General features: G+C 35.8%; 1 protein-coding gene across 1 annotated transcript; it reads left to right on the top strand.

Annotated features, from left to right (window-relative positions):
* Window positions 1-521: 521 nt before the first annotated feature.
* Window positions 522-18773, top strand: TYRP1 (tyrosinase related protein 1). Its single transcript, XM_002819791.5, has 8 exons — window positions 522-615; window positions 1067-1536; window positions 2671-2993; window positions 5610-5814; window positions 9423-9590; window positions 11673-11852; window positions 16521-16667; window positions 17496-18773. Exons 2-8 carry the CDS (start codon window positions 1152-1154, stop codon window positions 17699-17701), a joined length of 1614 nt encoding a protein of 537 aa, XP_002819837.3. The 5' UTR covers window positions 522-615; window positions 1067-1151; the 3' UTR covers window positions 17702-18773.
* Window positions 18774-26140: the final 7367 nt, after the last annotated feature.

Here is a 26140-nt window from a genome sequence, read left to right as displayed (position 1 = left end):
GGAGCTGAAGTTCCCAACTCTGTCAAAACCCACAGGCACCATGATGGCCAGTGTCATGTGCTGTGGTGTAACTGTACCCGATGCCTTTTCTGCTGCAATTATTCTCTCTAGAAATTGTAAGAACAACAGCATCTGTTTTCAAGACAGAAAACGACTAAAAGCCACTATCAGGTACAAACAGTAGCCTGGCCTTTGAATCATTAGGAAAAGGTAATTAACCTTGTTTCAGCCTCTAAAGATATACTGTCAAAGGAAAAAAAAATCTCTGCAAAGTAAACAAATCTCACTAGTTTCTTTGACTTGTATTCCAAATTAGTGCTTCTGGCCTTTTCTTAAAACTTTAAGCATCACAAGGAAATCAGCTGGAAGGGAATCATGTGCTGATCAAGTCCTTAAAAGGCAGAAACATTCACTGAAGTGAAAAGGATTAGTAAAGGGTGGAAAAAAAGACCAGCCCCCCCGCCCCTAGTTTGGGTGAGCAGATTTGGGATTAATAATCAGGCAGCAATCCGCATGCAATTAACAGTTCGGACGTGAGAGGACAAGAAACACAAGCAAATATAAAACATTCAATTCTAAGAGAAGTTCATCAGAGACATCCTTCAGGATTGTAAGGTACTGGAAAGAAGTCCTATGGGGAGTGGGTGGACTCCTGCCAAAACTCCATTAGTGTAAGGGACTTTAAATCACAGAAATTAACTTGCTGGAAATCTGTTCCCAATTCTTCCTTCAGCTCCAAGATTAAATTAATGTAATTAATGATGGTGACCTGCTAATTCATGCTTTTGATAACTGATATCTAGTATGTGTGTGTATATATATATATATATATATATATATATATAAAAGAAAACAAAAAGACGAGGACAGGTAATTTAATTATGTGGGTATCACACATGTAGGTGTTATATATGTCGAATTTTAAAGGTAAATTACTACTTTTATTATTTGTGTGAAATGTCATTTTACATATGGATTCCATTTTGAAGGTGGTTTGGGAAGGGTGCATACCATTTTAAGTACCAAGAAAAACTTGCATAATCTCATTTTACTTTCTCTTTTTCAGCTGGATTTTCCTCTACGTGCTTCAGTCTTCTCTACACAAAGGGCTGCAAACCAGATATTTGTTTTGCACGCTTACTTCAAGCAGAATGAGTGCTCCTAAACTCCTCTCTTTGGGCTGTATCTTCTTCCCCTTGCTGCTTTTTCAGCAGGCCCGGGCTCAATTCCCAAGAGAGTGTGTCAGTGTTGAGGCTTTGAGAAGTGGTATGTGTTGCCCAGACCTGTCCCCCGTGTCTGGGCCTGGGACAGACCGCTGTGGCTCATCATCAGGGAGGGGCAGATGTGAGGCAGTGACTGCAGACTCCCGGCCCCACAGCCCTCAGTATCCCCATGATGGCAGAGATGATCGGGAGGTCTGGCCCTTGCGCTTCTTCAATAGGACATGTCACTGCAATGGCAATTTCTCAGGACACAACTGTGGGACATGCCGTCCTGGATGGAGAGGAGCTGCCTGTGACCAGAGGGTTCTCATAGGTAAGTGGAGATATGAATAAGTTCATAAGTCCTGCATGAGACTCAAGGCTCTTAATAAAATCTTAAATCATTTGAGCTGGAGGAATACCTGGAAATCATATAGCTCAACCCTCTCTTTTCATAGTTGAGGAAACCGAGGCTTAGAAAGGTTAAGAAACTTGTTTAATGTGAAGGGTTGGAGTTGAAGCTCAGAACTTCTGATCAATATTTTCTTCTGAAACATTTGTTGAGCAACCACTATATCCTAGGAACTGTGTTAGGTATTATGACTAGTCAATTCAGTAACTCCTTCAGGTAAACATGTTAATTGTCATAGATGAGGTTCAGAAAGTTCAAATCCACACAGCTGATATTTAGTAAACCTGGAATTTGTGCTGAGATCTATCTAGCCCTTATATTTTAGTTCTGCAACTACCCCTGCTGACCCTTAAAGAAGTTTCTCACCATGATTATCAAATTCAGCATTTGAGATGAAGAGTTTGGCCTGCAGACTAAATAGCATTAAATAACAAAGCACTAAACAGTAACGGCCAACAATATTTGATTGTGTTCTATGTGCGAGATAGTAGACTAAGGGTTTAAATGAACATGTATTGAGTCTTTACTATGAGTTAGGCCTTGGGCTAATTGCTTTTTATGTGTGTGCTCTTTGAACTTTCATTTCTATAAAACAAGTATTATTTTTATCCACATTTTAATGATTTAAAAAAAAACTAAGGCTTGGAAAATTGTGCCCAAAGTCATAGAATAATTCTCTGGTCTTAACTACTATGTTATATCATCTAATTTTGAAAGATTTGTAATGTTAAAAAGACAGAAAATTCCAACAAAAATGCCAACAGTGGGCAGAAATCAACATGACAAGGTCACAGAAACATAAAATCCATAGGTAAGATTAAAGAAAGGTAGTATAAATCATGCAGTAAATTGGAGAGAGAAAAGGGAAGAAAGAGAGAGAAAGCAGGCTTGAAGAAAGGGTTTTAGTTAAGGATATTTTTTAAAGTGTAAAATAATTTAAAACGCATTTGAACAGATGGATAAATGGGTCGTGATGTGTTACAAGATGATTATGCTCTTTCTCTACCCATCCCCGCAAGGCAGATGTTTTCATGCTTGAATTTTGTATCCCTAAAGTCAGGAGAAATCTTCTGGACTTAAGTAAAGAAGAAAAGAACCACTTTGTCCAGGCCCTGGATATGGCAAAGCGCACAACTCACCCTTTATTTGTCATTGCCACCAGGAGATCAGAAGAAATATTGGGGCCAGATGGCAACACACCACAATTTGAGAACATTTCCATTTATAACTACTTTGTTTGGACACACTATTACTCAGTCAAAAAGACTTTTCTTGGGGTAGGGCAGGAAAGCTTTGGTGAAGTGGATTTCTCTCATGAGGGACCAGCTTTTCTCACATGGCACAGGTACCACCTCCTGCGTCTGGAAAAAGACATGCAGGTACGTAAGAAGCATTTCAGTTTTCAGACTCTTTACAGACAAGATGCCTTGTTTGTAAGTCATTTTAATTCACTAGTTTTCAGAACCATCAGAACATTTGATGAAAAAGCAATTTTATGTTACTAACCTGTCTTTGGCAATTTCGTTTTCTCCTTATTTTGGTTACTTATTAATTAATCTTTATCTTGGTGAAGTGAAAATAAAGTAAAATCAATAATGAGCAAAATGAGACATTTGCAGGAATGAATTAAAAGTTTAAAAATATTTTGCAGTTTCATTGAAAACATGACTTTCTTAAAGCTTGAAACAGAAGAATCTCATTTGCTTGTCTTCCTTCTCTACTAAATATAAGCAGATTCCTCCACCTGGTCAAACGATGTGGGTTAGAGACCTCAATCTTTCCAGTCCCAAATGTATATCTCATCATTCCAGCGATGATTCCTTCCAGCATGGTATAGGGTTTAAATCATGAAAAATAATTCCTTTCAATTTAGACTTTCATATTTTCACTGAACTATATTTTTCCACATTCCCTACCCTTTGAGTCTTACAGAAGAAACCTATTAAAATATCACATCACTATATAAGAGGACAGATATTTTAATTTGCTTGGCTATAGTAATCACTTTACTATGTATATTTATATCAAAGCACCATGTTGTTCACCTAAAATATGTAAAATTTGAAAAAAAAGTTGAAAAATATCAAAATAATTATATCAGTCAGGCAATATTTTTAGTGAAAAGACATTGGCTTTTTATTTGGCACAAAGTGAACCTCAACTCAAGCAGCCATTTCATGCTTATTTTCTAAGCAGATAAGCTTCAAACATATTAAAGTATCTAGTTATGTAGATTCTTTACTCTTATTTCTTTTACCAACTGCTCTGTTCCTTGAGAAAAATATTGAAATTTTAAAATAAAAGTTTAAGTTGTTAGATTCAACTAGGAAATCCACAAAGTAAAGCTGTTTTCTGTGTGAAATAACAGCAATGAATCTCCCCCTTCAAGTTAAGATACAAAAATTAAGCTAAAAATATCTGAAGATGGGAAAGGTATTTAGATTCATTTATTAATTTGCAGAATGCTGTGCCAGCATTATTCTGAGAAAAAATAAATGGTTAGAAGAGAGAGAATTAATGCACTAAAATACAGGATAAAATATTCGTTTGAAAGTACACTATCCATTTGCAGTTTGAGAGTGATTAAATGAATTCATCTGATACTCTGAATGTCATATTTTATAGCTCTGATTGCACGTAAGACATTTAGTAGATTATGAGTAGATAAATCTGCCATTTGTAATTGACTGCAGATCTTCATGTCTTCAAGTCATTTTCTCATGGGCACACCAAAATGAAAGGGCAGGTGGAAAGTATCTAAAAGCTTCAATTTTGCCTGCGTAAACTTCAACCTCTATGACTTACATTTTAAAAACCCAACAGCACAAGGGATGCAACAAATTACAATTTAAATGTAATTCATGGTTGAAATGCCACATGAATATGCTCTGGCTCCCAAATGTCAGTTGCTGAACCACAAACCGATTCTTAATGATCCCTTGGAAGCTGTCACTAATTTTTGTGAACCACAATGATGGCTTCTAAAGGAGGACTACAAACCCCTGGAGACCAATAACTGGGGATAACTTCGAAAGCTTTTGGCTCTCTAAAACACCCAAGGATAAGAAAATGCTTCCTAGGAAGGGATTTAAAGTGAAAAAGTAGAAATATACTGAGTGCTTGAGAGAGAAGATAAAACAATTGCAATTCCTACATTTAAATCCCATACCATAAATAGAACTTCTCAAGGACCAAAAGAAATGAGAAATAACAAGGAAATGTATGTTTTAAAGAACCAAATGCAATAAGCATGTGATCTTAAGGCCAGCATTTTTAAAAATGTGAGATCAGCTCTGAATGGAAACTAGGTCTCTGATCTAAAAAACAATGGGCAGAAAGATTTACTCTGCTTCTGTTTAGCATTTTTATCAGTATAAGATTTAAGCAGAAGCCTGAGTCTTAAAAGTTTAGATTCTAAGGCAGGGTTCCCTGAATAAAACACCTTCCGTGCTCAGTGTGAAAGAGTCCATTGGCCTGTGGCCAAACCAGAATCTAAATGCCTAGTCATTCAAATTAAATTTAAAAACAGAAGCAAAACAAAAATTAGCACTCCACAAAACATATTTTAAGGCTGGATCTGGCTCCAGACTAAGAGTTAATGATGCTTGAATTAAAGATAGGAAAATGGAAGAAGGCGGAAATGCCAAGAAGTGGATGTTGTTATTGATAATTTTTTATATAACCAGTATAAATGTAATCACCTGCCTAAAAAAGAAAAAGAAGACCCTTTATCCCTTTAAATCATTTTCAGAAATGTCTGCATAATGAGTTGAGTTTCATTCCCTCTAATGCCTAAATGACACCTTGTAATAAATTACCAGCTTTGTTAAATAAGGTTTTAACTCCTCTGGGCCCCTCAGACACCATTGATATACTGACCACTACCTTGTTGTCTGAAGAGAGCTAATAGAAATAGACTGTCAGAGAGTAGACCAAACAGAAAGGAATAATTGTAAACAGAAGCAGAGAATATTAATGTGGTTTCTGTGATATAGGAAATGTTGCAAGAGCCTTCTTTCTCCCTTCCTTACTGGAATTTCGCAACGGGGAAAAATGTCTGTGATATCTGCACGGATGACTTGATGGGATCCAGAAGCAACTTTGATTCCACTCTAATAAGCTCAAACTCTGTCTTTTCTCAATGGCGAGTGGTCTGTGACTCCTTGGAAGATTATGATACCCTGGGAACACTTTGTAACAGTAAGTTGCAAATGATAGCTTGGAGTCAGAATTTCTTTTTAGATAAAGAGATTAAATATGTTGCCTGAAAGGCCCTTCATTCTACTAGAGAATTCAGACTAAAATCTACTTCTATTATAGAGAAACAGTGTACCAGGCATTCATTAAACACCTAGAATATTCAAGGTACTCTATAAGTTGCTCCAGGGGAAACAGAAAGTGCCTACACATTTTTACACGGCCTTTCTTGAGTAATTTGGTCAATATCTTCCTAACTTTCCTATTTTGGAAATGTCTAGTTGTATAAACTAATCCTCTTAATTTTCTTAGCACTACTTAGTAGTCATGTGTCTTGTGTTGGAATTTCACAGAAAATGTTTCCTAAGAAAATATGAAAAATAGGGAAAAAGCTGGAAATGCTCTGGGAAGAAAAAAAAGAAAAGAAACAAACCAAATGTATGCTTGCAGTTATAAAGTTAGAAAACAAAAGCTGATATGGGGGATAGTTTTCAGAAAAGGAGTATATTGTACTGATGTCTGCCCCCTAGCTGCTTTCCAGCTCTACCAAAGTGAACACAATAAGAGAACGCCTAATCAGTTGTCCCAGCATCCTTTCTCCAGTGATCTGAATGCCACCTCTGTCACAGGTCAAGTTTCTGCCACATGTAGATCTCTTCCTGAGCTTTCTGTTCTCTTCCTTGGATCATATTATTATTTGTGCCTGTGCTAGTAACACAAGGTTTAATTATTAGACACCCCCTACCTCATCTTATTTTTCTTCTTCAGGCGTGTATGGCTCTTTTGATTGTTCTTCCATATAAAAATAAGAGTTATGTGAATTTGTTTTATTATTATAATCACCACATATTTATTCTACATATTTTATGCATCAAGTATTAAATTATTTTATGAACTTATATAAGAAATACTCTAAATAAATCGGGAAGAATTAGATATATATTTTCACCATTAGATTATTTAGCAATGTATAGGAATAAGAAAAGTAATAATATATGAAAATTTCCTCTGTAGAAGTTTAAAACTTAGAATAAATTTGTATTTGTTTGGTATGCTGAATGCATGATCCCACCTTGTGGTAGAGAAACGAAATTGAGGATCAGGATGTCTGCAGATACCAAAACGTTTATACTCTTTCTGACCAGGCCATTGTATTTTGGCCTGAGAGTTTTCTAGACATTTCCCAATCACCCTGATGATTGGATACCAAAATAAAACACAGTTTAAATGAGTAAATACAATCATAGCACAGGAGGGGGAAGAAAGAGGAAGAGATTTTCTTTTCATCATAATTTTTCTTGTCAATTAATATAACAAGTCTCCTAACTCAGACACATAGTCTCATGACAAATTGAAGAATATTTATTTTAGGTTAAAATATTTTTAAGATTATCCCTTGTCTCACTGCAAGAGATAAATAGCAGACATTTTATTTATAAGGCAAAGAAAAGGGAAAAACTATCATTTTATTGAACATATATTATGTATCTGATATGGTATGAAATGCATTGATGTAGTATCCTATTCAGTCTTCATAACAATTCTCTCTTCTATTACCTTTCTTCTTTAATGATCTTGTCCATTTCTGTAGATCCACTCATCATCTTTTACTGGAGACCCACATGTTTCCAACTTTAGATAAAACCTTCTTTAAATATTGCATACCCGTGTCTTCACATGCTTGTTGCATAGTATTTCTCCAATATTCAAAATTAATGCACCAAACTTGGTGGATTGAAAATAGTTAATATTTTATTGCAGCTAACATTCTTCCAGCCACCAAAATACCATCTTTGAATCAACATAGAAAAACACTGTTCTTTATTCACAATACTTCTCAAATATATTTTCTTCTTCAGACATGTGCAACTTTCCATTTATTTTTATGTGGAAATTCCACAGGACTTTGGTCCATAGGATGTTAGGTGCAATGGCAGAGTTTGCCCATATGCAAACAAATTTAAGAATCACTGGAATAAAAAATAAACTGATTTATTTTTTATACAAACTAGTTTCTTTACTGTCAGCATTTTCTACTATGGAACTCTGTGAGGGCAAATTAGAATGTAATGTTTTGAAACTCAAGTAATTAATATTTGTTTCTTGGGATTTATTGATAGCTTCCTGAGTAGTAATCCCCAAAACATCAGCTTGAATTGATAGTTTAGCTAGTGATGGTGAAAGTTTTGGGTGATAATGTACACTCAATAAATAGTTTCCAATCCCAACTGAGGCATATGTTTTGGTTACATATTATATAAATTTCATTATGCTAACTTAACAGGTTCTGATTTTTACGTTAATTATAAAGCATAGAACATGGGAGGCTTTCTGAATGAAGGAAAAGGAATATGAGTTGAAGTTGTAAAATTATCTCTCACCAGCTTAGTGGATTATTTTGCTTGTCCCTCTACGGCACATATATTCCTTTCTGGAGACCACTGGGACAGAATGATGCAAAATTTTCCTAACCAATCACCTCTCCTCCCACCCATCTAAGGTTTTGACTTCTCTCCACTTCCTAATAAATTACACATAACTTTTTTATCTTGATACTTGATTTTTTTTTTCACAATATAGCTCTGGTCTAGCTTCTTTTCTTTCCTACAGTCCACTACTCTCCTGGCACATACTCCAGGGAACTATTTCCCAAACAGGCCCCCCACTTTTTTTTTTACAGCACACGTGATCTTTTCCATATAATGACAGGCACCAAACAACTCTTCAGCACCTATTAAATGTCAGGTACTGCGCCAAGTCCGTGGGATACAAACTTTTTTTTTGTTATAGATAGGAGGTTTTGTTATAGACAGAAGAAAGTGTATCATCTCTTGCCATTTCCTCTGCCTAAAATATTTGTCTTGTAAAATTTCTTTTATTTCACCTATGAAAATTTTTCTTAATCCTATGGGGCTTTTTGTAAATCTCTCTTCTTTATAAAGCCTTTCTGGAGATCTGACTGGGCAGGATCTCTCTCTCTCTTTCCCTGCTCCCTCCCACCATCTCTCTTCTTTAAGGCTCCTATCATATTATCTATCCCTAGTATCACAGTTCTTTGTTTGTTACTGCCCTTCACAAAGTTTCATTATTTCTCACATTAATGCTGAAAAAGTTGAAAAATGTGTGTTGGTTGACATATGTTTCACTTTCCAAAGAAATATAAGTTTTTTTTTCTTATTTCTCTGAAGGTTTAAGTAGACAGCATTTGCATACAAAATATCACATCTATGTGACATACAGATTTTAGTGTAGAACTAGGTTTATGAGATTATTTTGGCAAAATTCAATTTTCCATGGAATTTTCATTTTAATACATTCTTGTGAAAGAAGCATATATTGATTTAATAAATATCAAGACCTGTATCTGTTAGTGTGATTCTTTTTTTTCCTTCAGATACTTTTATGTATCTAATATCTACTCAATTCAAAGAAGTGGGACATGGTAACTTAGATTTTCTCATTTTAATGCTACCAAGTATGCATTTTTAAATTTTCTCTTCTACCAAGGAAAACCTATATTTCATATTCATGCTATGTATAAAGTTTTAAAGAGCAGCGATAAGACCTCCAAACATTGTGTAAATGTTTGCACATCCCATTTTTTTCTGCAGGCACTGAGAATGGGCCAATTAGGAGAAATCCAGCTGGAAATGTGGCCAGACCAATGGTGCAACGTCTTCCTGAACCACAGGATGTCGCTCAGTGCTTGGAAGTTGGTTTATTTGACACGCCTCCTTTTTATTCCAACTCTACAAACAGCTTCCGAAACACAGTGGAAGGCAAGTAAATGAAATCAGTATTTTGAAAAGATCTAGTTATCAGAGTAAACTGAATTATTCAAAAGCAAGTTTCTTTGAGAAGGCTTTGAATAGTATATTAATCCCGTGTGTTTATGTGAATGAGATTGTCTATTATGATACACCTGCTCGAAAAAGGAACTTTCTTAAAGAGAAGAGTCCAGCCATGAAGCTCTTTTCATTATAGGTGAAGCCCTTGGAAATCATGCTCCAATTTCTTAGACACCCAAAAACTATTTAAATTCAAATTTCTGGTAGCTAGCTGGCCAATATGTGTAACTATATCAAGGTCTCTAGCATTGGCAAAAAATATTCAAGACTTTGACAGTGTATTAAATTAGTTTACTTTTTTTTTAAAATAGAGTAATAATAAAATAATTCCAAACAATTAGTTGACACCGAGTAAAGCCTTGCTTGCGCATATGTTTTATTTAGGTCAGTATTAACCTGTAACTTTTTTCAAAAGTCTGTACAAATTCAAATTAGCATCTACTGATGCTTAACTTGGTTTTCCTTCTTTCACACAAAGTATTTTAAAGCTGAGGAAAGTGAGGTATAAACAGGTAAAATTATTATCACACGATATTCAGCTAGTTACTAACAGAGCATAGGTTCAAATTCAAATTTTCAAAATTCAGTGTCTTTGTATAATAAATTTTGATACCACCAAATGATGCTTGATATACATATACATATATATTTAAAATCTTCAAAAGAATATAATTACTTTTATCTTATAAACTTGTTATTGTTAAATTTTTACCTTCAATATAGCATTGTCCATGTCTAATGCATCCCATCTTCCCAAAAAATGCAAATACATTTCTCTGCCCTATGATCAGAGATACTTGGTATATAAATCTAATAATTATTTTTAATTCTCTCACCTTTTAGTCTCAAAATTATATGCCATTTTAACCTATTTTTGATCATTTTAATAACTACCTGAATGCACTGATTTGAATATGATTCAATAAAAAATCACTATATTTTGGCTGATCTGTAAACTAAGGCCATCAGCACTGATTTTTTAAGAAATGTACAGATTGTGTCTTCTTAATGCCCAATCAGAAGACAATTACACTTATTTCCTGACAAAATGTATAAAAAGACTAGTGTCAAGCCACGTTCCATATATATCACAGACAATCTTTCAATGTTTTTGAGTCAAATAACAATAGAATAGATGCTTGAAAAAATGCATAGGTGACTAAATAAGTGGCTACAACTATACAATTCATCTTAGATGAAGAGAGAACTGGTTAAAATATTTTAAATTCTGATTCCATTTTATAATGCCCAACCATTCCCTGAACTCAACCCTCTGCTCCTTCAACCCAATTGGACGTCCTACGTCATAGACCCTCCATTTTTATTTATGACCTGTCTTATACCTATCCTTGTTTTCTCCCTTATATATGGAATATATATATATATGTGTGTGTGTGTGTGTGTGTATATATATATATATATATGGAATTGAGATATTTATCAAAAGCTGTATAAATGTTTTGACAGTAGCTTTTCCCAATGTTTAAAACTAGCACAAAGATGGTAAGAAAGCCCTGCGGAATTGTAGCTTCACCACAAAAAATAGTTTTCCATAAATAAACATGCTGACAGTCATTCAAAAATAAGGTAGGAGGCTGAAGTAACATCTGGCAACTTAAGTTCCAAGACGACCAGAGCATTCTTCTCCCAATTGTGTCAGCAGTTTTTAGCAGAAACTGGAGATTTTCACTATCTTTATTCCCATGTAGAACAACGTCTGCCTTGTCAAATAGAGTGTCTATATATTTTGACTGGTATCCTTTGCAAGTCATTATTTTTAATCTGGAGGCTACATTTAGAATGTCATGCCACTAGCATAAAACTAACCTAGCTCTGGGTATAGCAAACAAATGTCATCAACCACAGGTACAGAGAAGCAGTGCTGTTATATTAAGGCAAAAATTGGCCTGACAAGCCTTGGAAAAGTTCTTTCCCAATATAATCATTGCTATTAACTGGAAAAGTAAAATATTTGCAATAGTTTTACTATTCTCCTCCTTACTATGTGTCTAGGTTACAGTGATCCCACAGGAAAGTATGACCCTGCTGTTCGAAGCCTTCACAATTTGGCTCATCTATTCCTGAATGGAACAGGGGGACAAACGCATTTGTCTCCAAATGATCCTATTTTTGTCCTCCTGCACACTTTCACGGATGCAGTCTTTGATGAATGGCTGAGGAGATACAATGCTGGTAAGACATTTTCATATGTCTTTTGCATGCTCAGCCGAGCGGATTGTTTAGATGGCGTAGTTATCAGTTCAAGCTGAGCACTCAGCACATAAAAACACTTTCAAAATAAGGATAGCATAGCTGTAATATCAAGTCACTACCAGACATTCAATTCTACTTTGAAAATGCAGGCAAGAAGTCTCTCCAAATGGTTATTATAGGATGATATTTTTAACCATTTGCTGGGACTAACCAAATCATCTTTCCTAATTTTTGCTATGAAAAAATGGCTACTGTGTTTCACAAATTGTTCTTACCCTCATCTTCCAACATAAATTCTCATTACTTTTAAATATAATTGAGGAAAACCTTATAGAGCTCTTCTTTGATATCCCAAAAGACTAAAAATTGTATACCCATAATCCACAGTTCTTATTTTTATTACTTAATGGCTTCACACAAATAGAAATTGTGTTCCACTTGAAAAGTTAATGTTGGCTTTTATATCACACTATAGGAAATCTCTTCTAAGTTCATTTCAATGCATTCTTTAAAATGCTATTTAAAAGGCCTCTTTCTCTGCCTTCCTATGCAGCTGAGAGGCTAGCATTATTTTTCAAACAATAAAAGTGCTTCCACTGGTTAAAATATCACAAATTTTCATATGTTGAAAGCATTCTAAATTTTGGCTTCTGTGCCTTTAGCTCATCACACACATAAACATGATATTGTAGCTTAACTACCTATTGATTTATGTATCCATTAGGCATGCTTTCATTTCTATGTGTGTATGTGTGCAATAAGGTCCTCTAATCTAACCTAATTAGGACCATTAATTGATGAAATTGATGAAAATAATTTGTTCCATCAAAAATTATTTAAGAAACAACTTACACATAAGCCTGTAACCGCAGCACTTTGGGAAGCCGAGGCAGGGGGATCACTTGAGCCCAGGAGTTTGAGACCAGCCTGGTCAACATAGTGAAACCCTGTCTCTACTAAAAATACAAAAATTAGCCAGGCATGGTGGTGGGCACCTGTAATCCCAGCTACTGGGGAGGCTGAGGCAGGAGAATCACTTGACCCCAGGAGGTAGAGGTTGCAGTTAGCCAAGATCACACCACTGCACTCTAGCCTGGCTGACAGAGACAGAGTTAGTTTTCAATCAGTTATGAGTTCAGTTATTGGAGTTTCATCTCATTTTCATGTTTATTTATACATGTAATGGCAACCATAATTAATTATCTATAATTTACACTGTCGGCTTTTTAAAAAGTGAAACAATAAATGAGTGACTTTTGAAATACAATATGAGGGCAAATATTTCAGCCATACACCTTTAACAAATCTTTCCAAAATGTTCAGTTTACATACTATAAAACAACATCCTTCTCTTTGTTTTACCGTCATGATGACCACTTTATGTTTGTTTAACTAGATTACTTTTATTACAGTAATGAGTAAACTCAAATTAATAGGTTTAGGAATTAACAAAACCAACTTTTGTTAAACATGCACTTCTGGGAACTACATGGCAATGTTCAAGTTGTATTTATTCAGTTATTCACAATGCCGTGGGTGTTAGTAAATTTTTAGAGGAAACGGAGACTGTTCAGTAACCTGGCAAGTCTCTTAAGTGGAGTTTTCTTTCACCTATGAAAGAAAGGAAAGATATTCCTTCACCCTGAGTATCTTGGCTGAAAATACTCAGCCAAGATAATTATTTTGAAATATAATTATTTTGAAATATAATTATTTCACATTGATAGCAAGTTGTTAAAGGTTCTCCAGCTTTTAACCTAAAGGTCATTGATGAACCAGAAAAATACCTTTTGAACATTTTTTTCTGACATTTTCTTTGTTTGCAATATGTGTAGCATAAGGTTTCTCAGTAACTTGAATTGTAGTGGGAAGAGAAGTACCGTAAATAAAAAATAGGAAACTACCCTGCAGCACATTTCTGATAAAATGTGGCCGTAAAATTATAGGATAGGTCAATGTAAACACTTGCAAATTGCATGAAAGCTAAGCTGAAACAATTAGGCTCCTTCTTAAATATTCCTTGTACCTGCCAATACCTTTTAGAAAGCAGTGTCATAAAACAACTGTGAAGAAGAGAAAGAAAAATTAGAAAGATTAAAAAAATTTATAAAACTGTCTGTAAAGCAAGAGTCTTGTTTAAAATAAGTCTAGGAGTGGAGGGATGGAATTCTTTTTCAAAGTGATTGAAAGGTTTTTACAAATATAGAAAGCTCTTTACAAATTGCAGAATAATAGAATTATTAGGCTTGGAAAGGAACAAAAATTATACTTTACAAATAAAGAAAAGTAGAGTCATTCAAATAGTAATGTCCATTACAGGTTCCTTTCATTAGACGTGAAATAGTACAATTGAGAGCATCCAAACTCTAGTTACTACCATGTTAATTTCAATTTACTAACATTTCTGATCTATATACACATTCAATTCAATTCCTTCTCTTTTATTTCAACTGAGGATTATATGAATTAAGTTTTGAATACAGCAGCCCAGAAGTTCAGTGTATTTTCAGAAGAAGCAGTTTATCCATTTCCAAGAGTGATCACTACTTTACTTTTTGAGCTGCGAGAGAAATGAAGTAATCACACATACACTTAAGTCTTTTCATATATATTATTTTCAAATCTACTATTTCCTGGTCAGTATTCAAGGTACCAGAAATACGATGGTATACAAAATTCACCAACAAATTTTCTTCCTGAAACTTTTCTTCCTGTTGATAAAATTTACAATAACCATATGTAAATAAATATACAGCATGTTAGATGGTGGAAGTCTCTGTAGACAAATAAAATCAGGAAATAGGATAGGAAGTACTGTGTAGATATACGGAAGAAGAATGTCCTAAGACAAAGGAACAGGGAGCCAACTGTGGCTGGAGTAGAGTGGGGTCTGGGGAGAGAATGGTGAGAGATAGTAAGGTCAAAGGGATAACAGGAGGCAGAGCCTGAAGGATACTGGAATTAACTCTAAGAGAGATAGGGGGCCATGGAGGATCTTGCATAGAGAAGTCACATGACAATCCAATTGCTATTGTTACTTTTACTATTATTTCTCCCCTCATTTTAATGGACAAAACTTTATCACACAGCTGAAGCTGAACCGGATTGAGGCTGGTCAAATCAGGGTTAAGCAGAAAACTAAAATGGGGAATTTAAAAATTTTTCTAAATTATTAATCTTGATATCTAATGTTAATAAACAATGAATTTATAATACACTAGAATGTGAATTACTTGAGAGTAGAAATATTGTCTCTTTTTTTCAATGCCACAGCCTAAGTGCCTAGACCAGTGTCTGGCACTAGTAGGTACTCGGTAGATTTTATCAGATAAATATTTAATTAGCTTTAATACATAGCAAATTTAAAGTCACAAAAATATCAACACTACTTGGCATTTCTATGATCAATTTTTCTTCAATCCAGATGCTGAAACACCCTTCCAGGATTCACGGAATCACTGTACCTGTCAAGGCATTACACCTATAGCAAAGAGAAAATCTTATACTTAGATAGTTGTCTTAGTTTGTTTTCTGTTGCTTCATAACAGAATACCTGAAACCGAGTAATGAATTAAGAAACTGAACTTATTTCTTACAGTTATGAAGGCTGAGAAATCCAAAGTTGAGGGGCCACAGCTGTGAAAGCCTTACTGATGGGGACTTTCTGCAGAGTCCCTGAGTCAGCACAGAGTGTCACATGGTCCAGAGGCTGAGTGTCTTAGCTTAAGTGTCTCCTCCTCCTTAATAAAGTTACCAGTTCTTCTCCCATGATAACCCATTAACCCATGAATCCATGAGTGGATTAATCTATTTGTTAGGGCAGAATTCTCATAATGCAATCACCTCTTAAAGGGCCCACCTCTTAATACTGCCTTATGTTCCCATTGGTGTCTGCCCAATCCCACTTCTAACTCTTTTTTTTGTGTGTGACATTCTATTTGGTGTTTAATTGTATCAACATAAATATAGAACAAAAAAAGAGAGAAACATCTTTTGCCACAAAAAATTTCATTCCTTTTATTCCAGATGATAGAAACTCATTAATAATATAAATGTCCATAGTTTATATCCATGAGGTATCAGGAAGTGAATAGAATTCCAGGAACTTGATTCAAACTTTTAAGTATTTTTTGCTAACAGAGTAAAGCCCTAGGAATAAAGCTAATATTGATTTCTCTAAAAGTAAACAGAAAAAATAAAAAATATTAACCAGAAATATTCATAAACAAGCACTGCCTCTAATAGATATGCCATATCTCAAATTTTAAATTACAGCTGATGCCACAGCAAATTACGGGTTTATGTTATCTTTGGCTTTGAAAAATACATTTAATGAATTTTATTCAAATTGCTTTATGTAATTTTTAAAAATTATTCAAGATCATCATAGGTGATGAAATACTAAAACTCCCCTGCTTTTAAACTCTCTTTTTTATTAAGTGGTATATTGGTACTGTATTCAAAGCATTTTCTGTTTTATGTAATTTCCCATCCTGCTGTAGTGAAACTTCATATCTTTATTCAGTGTAAAATAAGAATAAAATTTTTTCATGTTCTCCTTGAATATGGGATGCCTTTAGCACTCAATAATGATAGGAATATTAATTTTATTATGTTTATTAATAAGTTGTCTTTGGAATAATTTAGATATATCCACATTTCCATTGGAAAATGCCCCTATTGGACATAATAGACAATACAACATGGTGCCATTCTGGCCCCCAGTCACCAACACAGAAATGTTTGTTACTGCTCCAGACAACCTGGGATACACTTATGAAGTTCAATGGCCAAGTGAGTGTTGAAAGTGTATTTTTACTGTGATAATTTCCAAAAGCAAATGTGTTATCTTTCAAGTAGAGTAATCACGGTATTCTGAAGCTATGTTTTCCATTTGGACTTAGAAACTTTCATTTGTGTTTTTATTTGAGAATAAGGGAAGGAATTTGATATTTGTTGAGAGTCCACACTAAGCTGATATTGATCTTATTGTACAGCACCCTATCTCATTTAATCCTCACAATGCTTTGGGGTGAGTATGAAAATCTTCATTTTACAAATAAGGAAGCTGAGGCTTAAATAGGTTAACTGTTACAGATTCACATTTCTAATGAGGGAAGAGAATGAGTTTGAGCTTAGGCCCATGGAATATGCCCCAATTTTTCTACTATACCATATTGCCTGCATTTATCTATCTTAAAGCAAAAGGGAGTGAGATACTCTTAGGTATTTTTCTGAGATTTCGAAATTCAAAAGTTTCTTGTTTAAATCTTATTCCCAACAAAGGCAGTAGGGCATAGTGGAAAAGTACAAGACTTATATTCTAAAATACCCGGGCTCCAAAGCCAACTTTATTGCTTATTAACCAAGTGACATGGGCAAGTGACTCAAACTCATTGAGTCATCATTCTCTCACCTTCACAAAATGAAATGGAAATAACAATGACTATCCCAATAGGCTCCACTCATTAAAAGAAATCAGGAAGTGGCTTCAAGGCCACGTGGCCAATATAAATATGAGGATTTCTGTTAAAATAGACATTTCTAAATTTCAGGTGTCCACTTTTTGGTGATAACTATTTTAATATTTATCTTTTTATTTTTATCTTCCTTTCCAAATAGGTCGGGAGTTTAGTGTACCTGAGATAATTGCCATAGCAGTAGTTGCTGCTTTGTTACTGGTTGCACTCATTTTTGGGACTGCTTTTTATCTGATTCGTGCCAGACACAGTATGGATGAAGCTAACCAGCCTCTCCTCACTGATCAATATCAATGCTATGCTGAAGAATATGAAAAACTCCGGAATCCTAATCAGTCTGTGGTCTAACAAATGCCCTACTTTCTTATGCATTAGTATCACAAAACCACCTGGTTGAATATAATAGATTTAGTAATTAACTGTATTTTCTTTCACTTTGTTACCTTCTTTCTAATACAAGCATATATTAGAATTAAAGATCCAGGCATACTTTTCAAAGCTGGGAAGATCCTTTCAGAATCTTTTCAATGGCTTTTAATTTTCAGTTCTATTTAAAATGGTGAGTGACACTAAACTCCATGATATTTAAGGATAGTGTGAAGATCTTTGGCACGATTTAAAGGTTGAGTATATGAAGATATAAGTAAACTACTATGCTTTGTTTACAAGTAAAGGAAAATAATGTTTGATAGTAAATGTCCACTTAAAATACATGAGTGGGCATTTCTAAAATGTTAAAATATAAACACATTTCCATTCCTGGATATTTGTCAACCGATTTAAAGAAAACCACAGTTATTAATTAAAGCAAATTATGTGTAGTTATAAACAAATGAAATTTTGATTAACCTTTTCAAATTAATGTTCCAATTTGAAGACCAATCAAATATATTATTTAGTCAACATATACTATTTAGCCTCAGGTTCAAGGCGACAACAAAATCACCATCTTTGTCAAACTTTGGAGAGGGAAAATCTTCACTTTCTTAAGCAACAATGGATATTGACTGTGTTTGCCACTGTGTTTCCCTGCCTCTCAATTCACTGAAAAAGCAACTACCTATCCATACATTTCACCTACTAATTTCTCTTCTAACATCTTAGAGGTCCACGGAGAAGGCATATGGAGAACATGTTTTATACTGCTCTATAAATAGTATTCCAATCACTGTGCTTAATTTAAATAGCGTTCTCTTATCATTTATCAGCCTTTTATGTATTTTCCAAGTAAAATATTAACATATTATTTCACTGGTCTTCTTTTATATCTAGTTCTATCTGAATGCTATTTTTTCCTTCTCTTCTAACATGAAATATATTTTATCTTTTTGATCTTATGCTATGAAACAATCTTCCAAAGAACTGTATAAGGTGGTCATAGGTGAACATTTTAATTAAAATTGGTAAAAATAAATAATAACAATGGAAATCATGCACTATAGAAAATGGCTAAACTGAGATTCTAAATTCTACAAACAGAAACAAGTTTAAGTTACGTATCCCTGATTGGTTACTGGGTTTTCCTATATTCAAAAATGTTAAGGCTATATATACACAAGATAAACGAACAAAATATATCAAAGAGCATGCATATAACAATAGGATGTTTTACACTAGCGTTACTCAATTTATTCTCTTGGAATACATTGCGATTTGTTAAAATACAGTATACTTACAGCTTTTCAAAGAAATTACTGTGTAATGTAAGATGCCTTTTTATATAGAACATCAATGAAAAGAAATACCTCACTTTATATTTTTGTAGATTTACTAATTACTCATTTCAGAAACATTTATTAGGCACATACTAGATATCAAAGATTTCAAGTCACTATAGATTTGGAGAGAAGAAAATAAGAATTGTAAAATTGAGAAGGTCATGTTTGACTTGTGCTTCAAGGAATGCCAATGGATTTACCAAATATAAAAGCAGAGAAGGGCATTTTATTCAAAAGTGACAGCATGGACAAGGGCACAGAAGTTTAAAAGAGCATGGAACTTTTGAAAATATAAAATAGGTCAGTGTGGTTAAAGTATAGTTTTTATGGAGGGGAGTAAAAAGATAAATTGGAAATAAAACCAGAGTGTCCTATATGCAATTCTTTTTTTTTAAAATTCTATTAATGTTTTCTTTTTTTAAAATTTTATTATTATTATACTTTAAGTTTTAGAGTACATGTGCACAACGTGCAGGTTTGTTACATATGTATACATGTGCCATGTTGGTGTGCTGCACCCATTAACTCATCATTTAGCATTAGGCATATCTCCTAATGCTATCCCTCCCCTCTCCCCCCACCCCACAACACCCTGGTGTGTGATGTTCCCCGCCCTGCGTTCATGTGTTCTCATTGCTCAATTCCCACCTATGAGTGAGAACATGTGGTGTTTGGTTTTTTGTCCTTGTGATAGTTTGCTGAGAATGATGGCTTCCAGTTTCATCCATGTCCCTACAAAGGACATGAACTCATCATTTTTTATGGCTGCATAGTATTCCGTGGTGTATATGTGCCACGTTTTCTTAATCCAGTCTATCGTTGTTGGACATTTAGGTTGGTTCCAAGTCTTTGCTATTGTGAATAGTGCCACTATAAACATACATGTGCATGTGTCTTTATAGCAGCATGATTTATAATCCTTTGGGTATATACCCAGTAATGGGATGGCTGGGTCAAATGGTATTTCTAGTTCTAGATCCCTGAGGAATCACCACACTGCCTTCTACAATGGTTGAACTAGTTTACAGTCCTACCAACAGTGTAAATTGTTCCTATTTCTCCACATCCTCTCCAGCACCTGTTGTTTCCTGACTTTTTAATGATTGCCATTCTAACTGGTGTGAGATGGTATCTCATTGTGGTTTTGATTTGCATTTCTCTGATGGCCAGTGATGATGAGCATTTTTTCATGTGTTTTTTGGCTGCATAAATGTCTTCTTTTGAGAAGTGTCTTTTCATATCCTTTGCCCACTGTTTGATAGGATTGTTTGTTTTTTTCTTGTAAATTTGTTTGAGTTCATTGTAGATTCTGGATATTAGCCCTTTGTCAGATGAGTAGGTTGCAAAAATTTTCTCCCATTCTGTAGGTAGCCTGTTCACTCTGACGGTAGTTTCTTTTGCTGTGCAGAAGCTCTTGAGTTTAATTAGATCCCATTTGTCAATTTTGGCTTTTGTTGCCATTGCTTTTGGTGTTTTAGACATGAAGTCCTTGCCCATGCCTATGTCCTGAATGGTATTGCCTAGGTTTTCTTCTAGGGATTTTATGGTTTTAGGTCTAACATTTAAGTCTTTAGTCCATCTTGAATTAATTTTTGTATAAGGTGTAAGGAAGGGATCCAGTTTTAGCTTTCTACATATGGCTAGCCAGTTTTCACAGCACCATCTATTAAATAGGGAATCCTTTCCCCATTTCTTGTTTTTGTCAGGTTTGTCAAAGATCAGATAGTTGTAGATATGCGGCATTATTTCTGAGGGCTCTGTGCTGTTCCATTGGTCTATATCTCTGTTTTGGTACCAGTACCATGCTGTTTTGGTAACTGTAGCCTTGTAGTATAGTTTGAAGTCAGGTAGTGTGATGCCTCCAGCTTTGCTCTTTTGGCTTAGGATTGACTTGGCGATGCGGGTTCTTTTTTGGTTCCATATGAACTTTAAAGTAGTTTTTTCCAATTCTATGAAGAAAGTCATTGGTAGCTTGATGGGGATGGCATTGAATCTATCAATGACCTTGGGCAGTACGGCCATTTTCATGATATTGATTATTCCTACCCATGAGCATGGAATGTTCTTCCATTTGTTTGTATCCTCTTTTATTTCATTGAGCAGTGGTTTGTAGTTCTCCTTGAAGAGGTCCTTCACATCCCTTGTAAGTTGGATTCCTAGGTATTTTATTCTCTTTGAAGCAATTGTGAATGGGAGTTCACTCATGATTTGGCTGTTTGTCTGTTATTGGTGTATAAGAATGCTTGTGATTTTTGTACATTGATTTTGTATCCCGAGACTTTGCTGAAGTTGCTTATCAGCTTGAGGAGATTTTGGGCTGAGAAGATGGGGTTTTCTAGATACACAATCATGTCATCTGCAAACAGGGACAATTTGACTTCTTCTTTTCCTAATTGAATACCCTTGATTTCCTTCTCCTGCCTGATTGCCCTGGCCAGAACTTCCAACACTATGTTGAATAGGAGTGGTGAGAGAGGGCATCCCTGTCTTGCGCCAGTTTTCAAAGGGAATGCTTCCAGTTTTTGCCCATTCTGTATGATATTGGCTGTGGGTTTGTCATAGATAGCTCTTATTATTTTGAGATACGTCCCATCAATACCTAATTTATTGAGAGTTTTTAGCAAGAAGTGTTGTTGAATTTTGTCAAAGGCCTTTTCTGCATCTATTGAGATAATCATGTGGCTTTTGTCTTTGGTTCTGTTTATATATTGGATTACATTTATTGATTTGCATATGTTGAACCAGCCTGCATCCCAGGGATGAAGCCCACTTGATCATGGTGGATAAGCTTTTTGATGTGCTGCTGGATTCAGTTTGCCAGTATTTTATTGAGGATTTTTGCATTGATGTTCATCAAGGATATTGGTCTAAAATTCTCTTTTTTTGTTGTGTCTCTGCCAGGCTTTGGTATCAGGATGATGCTGGCCTCATAAAATGAGTTAGGGAGGATTCCCTCTTTTTCTGTTGATTGGAATAGTTTCAGAAGGAATGGTACCAGCTCCTCTTTGTACCTCTGGTAGAATTCGGCTGTGAATCCATCTGGTCCTGGACTCTTTTTGGTTGGTAAGCTATTGATTATTGCCTCAATTTCAGAGCCTGTTATTGGTCTATTCAGAGATTCAACTTCTTCCTGGTTTAGTCTTGGGAGGATGTATGTGTCAAGGAATTTATCCATTTCTTCTAGATTTTCTAGTTTATTTGCATAGAGGTGTTTATAGTATTCTCTGATGGTAGTTTGTATTTCTGTGGGATTGGTGGTGATATCCCCTTTATCGTTTTTTATTGAGTCTATTTGATTCTTCTCTCTTTTCTTCTTTATTAGTCTTGCTAGCAGTCTATCAATTTTGTTGATCTTTTCAAAAAACCAGCTCCTGGATTCATTGATTTTTTGAAGGGTTTTTGTGTCTCTGTTTCCTTCAGTTCTGCTCTGATCTTAGTTATTTCTTGCCTTCTGCTAGCTTTTGAATGTGTTTGCTCTTGCTTTTCTAGTTCTTTTAATTGTGATGTTAGGGTGTCAATTTTGGATCTTTCCTGCTTTCTCTTGTGGGCATTTAGTGCTATAAATTTCCCTCTACACACTGCTTTGAACGTGTCCCAGAGATTCTGGTATGTTGTGTCTTTGTTCTTGTTGGTTTCAAAGAACATCTTTATTTCTGCCCTCATTTCATTATTTACTCTGTAGCATTCAGGAGCATTCAGGAGTTCAGTTTCCATGTAGTTGAGCGGTTTTGAGTGAGTTTCTTAATCCTGAGTTCTAGTTTGATTGCACTGTGGTCTGAGAGACAGTTTGTTATAATTTCTGTTCTCTTACATTTACTGAGGAGAGCTTTACTTCCAACTATGTGGTCAATTTTGGAGTAGCTGTGGTGTGGTGCTGAAAAGAATGTATATTCTGTTGATTTGGGGTGGAGAGTTCTGTAGATGTCTATTAAGTCCACTTGGTGCAGAGCTGAGTTCAATTCCTGGGTATCCTTGTTAACTTTCTGTCTCATTGATCTGTCTAATGTTGACAGTGGGATGTTAAAGTCTCCCGTTATTATTGTGTGGGAGTCTAAGTCTCTTTGTAGGTCACTCAGGACTTGCTTTATGAATCTGGGTGCTCCTGTATTGAGTGCATATATATTTAGGATAGTTAGCTCTTCTTGCTGAATTGATCCCTTTACCATTATGTAATGGCCTTCTTTGTCTCTTTTGATCTTTGTTGGTTTAAAGTCTGTTTTATCAGAGACTAGGATTGCAACCCCTGCCTTTTTTTGTTTTCCATTTGCTTGGTAGTTCTTCCTCCATCCCTTTATTTTGAGCCTATGTGTGTCTCTTCACGTGAGATGGGTTTCCTGAATACAGCACACTGATGGGTCTTGAGTCTTTATCCAATTTGCCAGTCTGTGTCTTTTAATTGGAGCATTTAATCCATTTACATTTAAAGTTAATATTGTTATGTGTGAATTTGATCCTGTCATTATGATGTTAGCTGGTTATTTTGCTTGTTAATTGATGCAGTTTCTTCCTAGCCTTGATGGGCTTTACAATTTGGCATGTTTTTGCAGTGGCTGGTAGCAGTTGTTCCTTTCCATGTTTAGTGCTTCCTTCAGGAGCTCTTTTAGGGCAGGCCTAGTGGTGACAAAATCTCTCAGCATTTGCTTGTCTGTGAAGTATTTTATTTCTCCTTCACTTATGAAGCTTAGTTTGGCTGGATATGAGATTCTGGGTTGAAAATTCTTTTCTTTAAGAATGTTGAATATTGTTCCCCACTCTCTTCTGGCTTGTAGAGTTTCTGCCGAGAGATCTGCTGTTAGTCTGATGGGCTTCCCTTTGTGGGTAACCCGACCTTTCTCTCTGACTGCCCTTAACATTTTTTCCTTCATTTCAACTTTGGTGAATCTGACAGTTATGTGTCTTGGAGTTGCTCTTCTTGAGGAGTATCTTTGTGGCGTTCTCTGTATTTCCTGAATGTGAATGTTGGCCTGCCTTGCTAGATTGGGGAAGTTCTCCTGGATAATATCCTGCAGAGTGTTTTCCAACTTGGTTCCATACTCCTTGTCACTTTCAGGTACACCAATCAGACATAGATTTGGTCTTTTCACATAGTCCCATATTTCTTGGAGGCTTTGTTCATTTCTTTTTATTCTTTTTTCTCTAAACTTCTCTTCTCACTTCATTTCATTCATTTCATTTTCCATCGCTGATACCCTTTTTTCCAGTTGATTGCATCGGCTACTGAGGCTTCTGCATTTGTCACGTAGCTCTCGTGCCTTGGTTTTCAGCTCCATCAAGTCCTTTAGGGACTTCTCTGCATTGGTTATTCTAGTTATTCATTTGTCTAATTTTTTTTCAAAGCTTTTATCTTCTTTGCCATTGATTCAAATTTCCTCCTGTAGCTCAGAGTAGTTTGATTGTCTGAAGCCTTCTTCTCTCAACTCATCAAAGTCATTCTCCGTCCAGCTTTGTTCCGTTGCTAGTGAGGAGCTGTGTTCCTTTGGAGGAGAGGCGCTCTGATTTTTAGAGTTTACAGTTTTTCTGCTCTGTTTTTTCCCCACTTTGTGGTTTTATCTACCTTTGGTCTTTGATGGTGGTGATGTACAGATGGGTTTTTGGTGTGGATGTCCTTTCTGTTTGTTAGTTTTCCTTCTAACAGAGAGGACCCTCAGCTGCAGGTCTGTTGGAGTTTGCTAGAGGTCCACTCCAGACCCTGTTTGCCTGGGTATCAGCAGTGGTGGCTGCAGAACAGCAGATATTGGTGAACCGCAGATGCTGCTGCCTGATTTTTCCTCTGGAAGTTTTGTCTCAGAGGAGTACCCGGCCGTGTGAGGTGTCAGTCCACCCCTACTCAGGGGTGCCTCCCAGTTAGGCTACTCAGGAGTCAGGGACCCACTTGAGGAGGCAGTGTGACCGACCTCAGATCTCAAGCTGCATGCTGGGAGAACCACTACTCTATTCAAAGCTGTCAGAGAGGGACATTTAAGTCTGCAGAGGTTACTGCTGTCTTTTTGTTTGTCTGTGCCCTGCCCCCAGAGGTGGAGCCTACAGAGGCAGGCAGGCCTCCTTGAGCTGTGGTGGGCTCCACCCAGTTCGAGCTTCCCGGTTGCTTTGTTTACCTAATCAAACAACTAACTTGGCAATGGTGGGCACACCTCTCCCAGCCTCGCTGCTGCCTTGCAGTTTGATCTCGGACTGCTGTGCTAGCAATGAGCGGCACTCCATGGGCGTAGGACCCTCCGAGCCAGGTGCGGGATATAATCTCCTGGTGTGCCGTTTTTTAAGCCCATTGGAAAAGTGCAGTATTAGGGTGGGAGTGACCCGATTTTCCAGGTGCCATCTGTCACCCCTTTCTTTGACTAGGAAAGGGAATTCCCTGACCCCTTGCACTTCCCTGGTGAGGCGATGCCTCACCCTGCTTTGGCTCGTGCACGGTGCGCTGCACCCACTGTCCTGCACCTACTGTCTGGCACTCCCCAGTGAGATGAACCTGGTACCTCAGTTGGAAATGCAGAAATCACCTGTCTTCTGCGTCGCTCACGCTGGGAGCTGTAGACCGGAGCTGTTCCTATTCCGCCATCTTGGCTCCTCCCCCACAATTGTTAATAATTGGAATTAATTCCATGGGAAATAGGAAATAGGGAGAGTCATAATCAAGCTGTATATTTATAAATATAGTAGTGATGGTGCTGTTCACAAATAATGTTGATGAGAAATAATTTGGAATGGTTAAAAGCTAAGAAACTCGTTAATATGGAATAGATTGTGGGAGAGAGGAGAAAGTCTTGTTTCAAAACATTAATTCTAAATAATCATAATTATAAGATAAAGTTATACACATTATCTATAAATATAATAAATACAGCATATATTATAAATACTATATAATATTAAAATTATAAGTATAAATATAGCTTTGAGTAAATCATTACAAAAACGTCAATAAACAATGGAAGACTGTGAGAGAGAGGATTAAAACAGGAGCAAAACAAAATTATGAACAAAATGGCAGTTAGTAAGTCCTTAGCAATCAGTGATTATTTTAATGTAAATGGCTTAATATCCCAAATAAGAATGCTTAAAGTAGCTGAAT

The sequence above is a fragment of the Pongo abelii genome, chromosome 13 (genome assembly GCF_028885655.2).
Source record: "Pongo abelii isolate AG06213 chromosome 13, NHGRI_mPonAbe1-v2.0_pri, whole genome shotgun sequence".
Lineage (NCBI taxonomy): Eukaryota > Metazoa > Chordata > Mammalia > Primates > Hominidae > Pongo > Pongo abelii.
The sequence above is the reverse complement of the archived record's forward strand: the minus strand, read 5'-3'. Positions and strand labels throughout refer to the sequence as shown.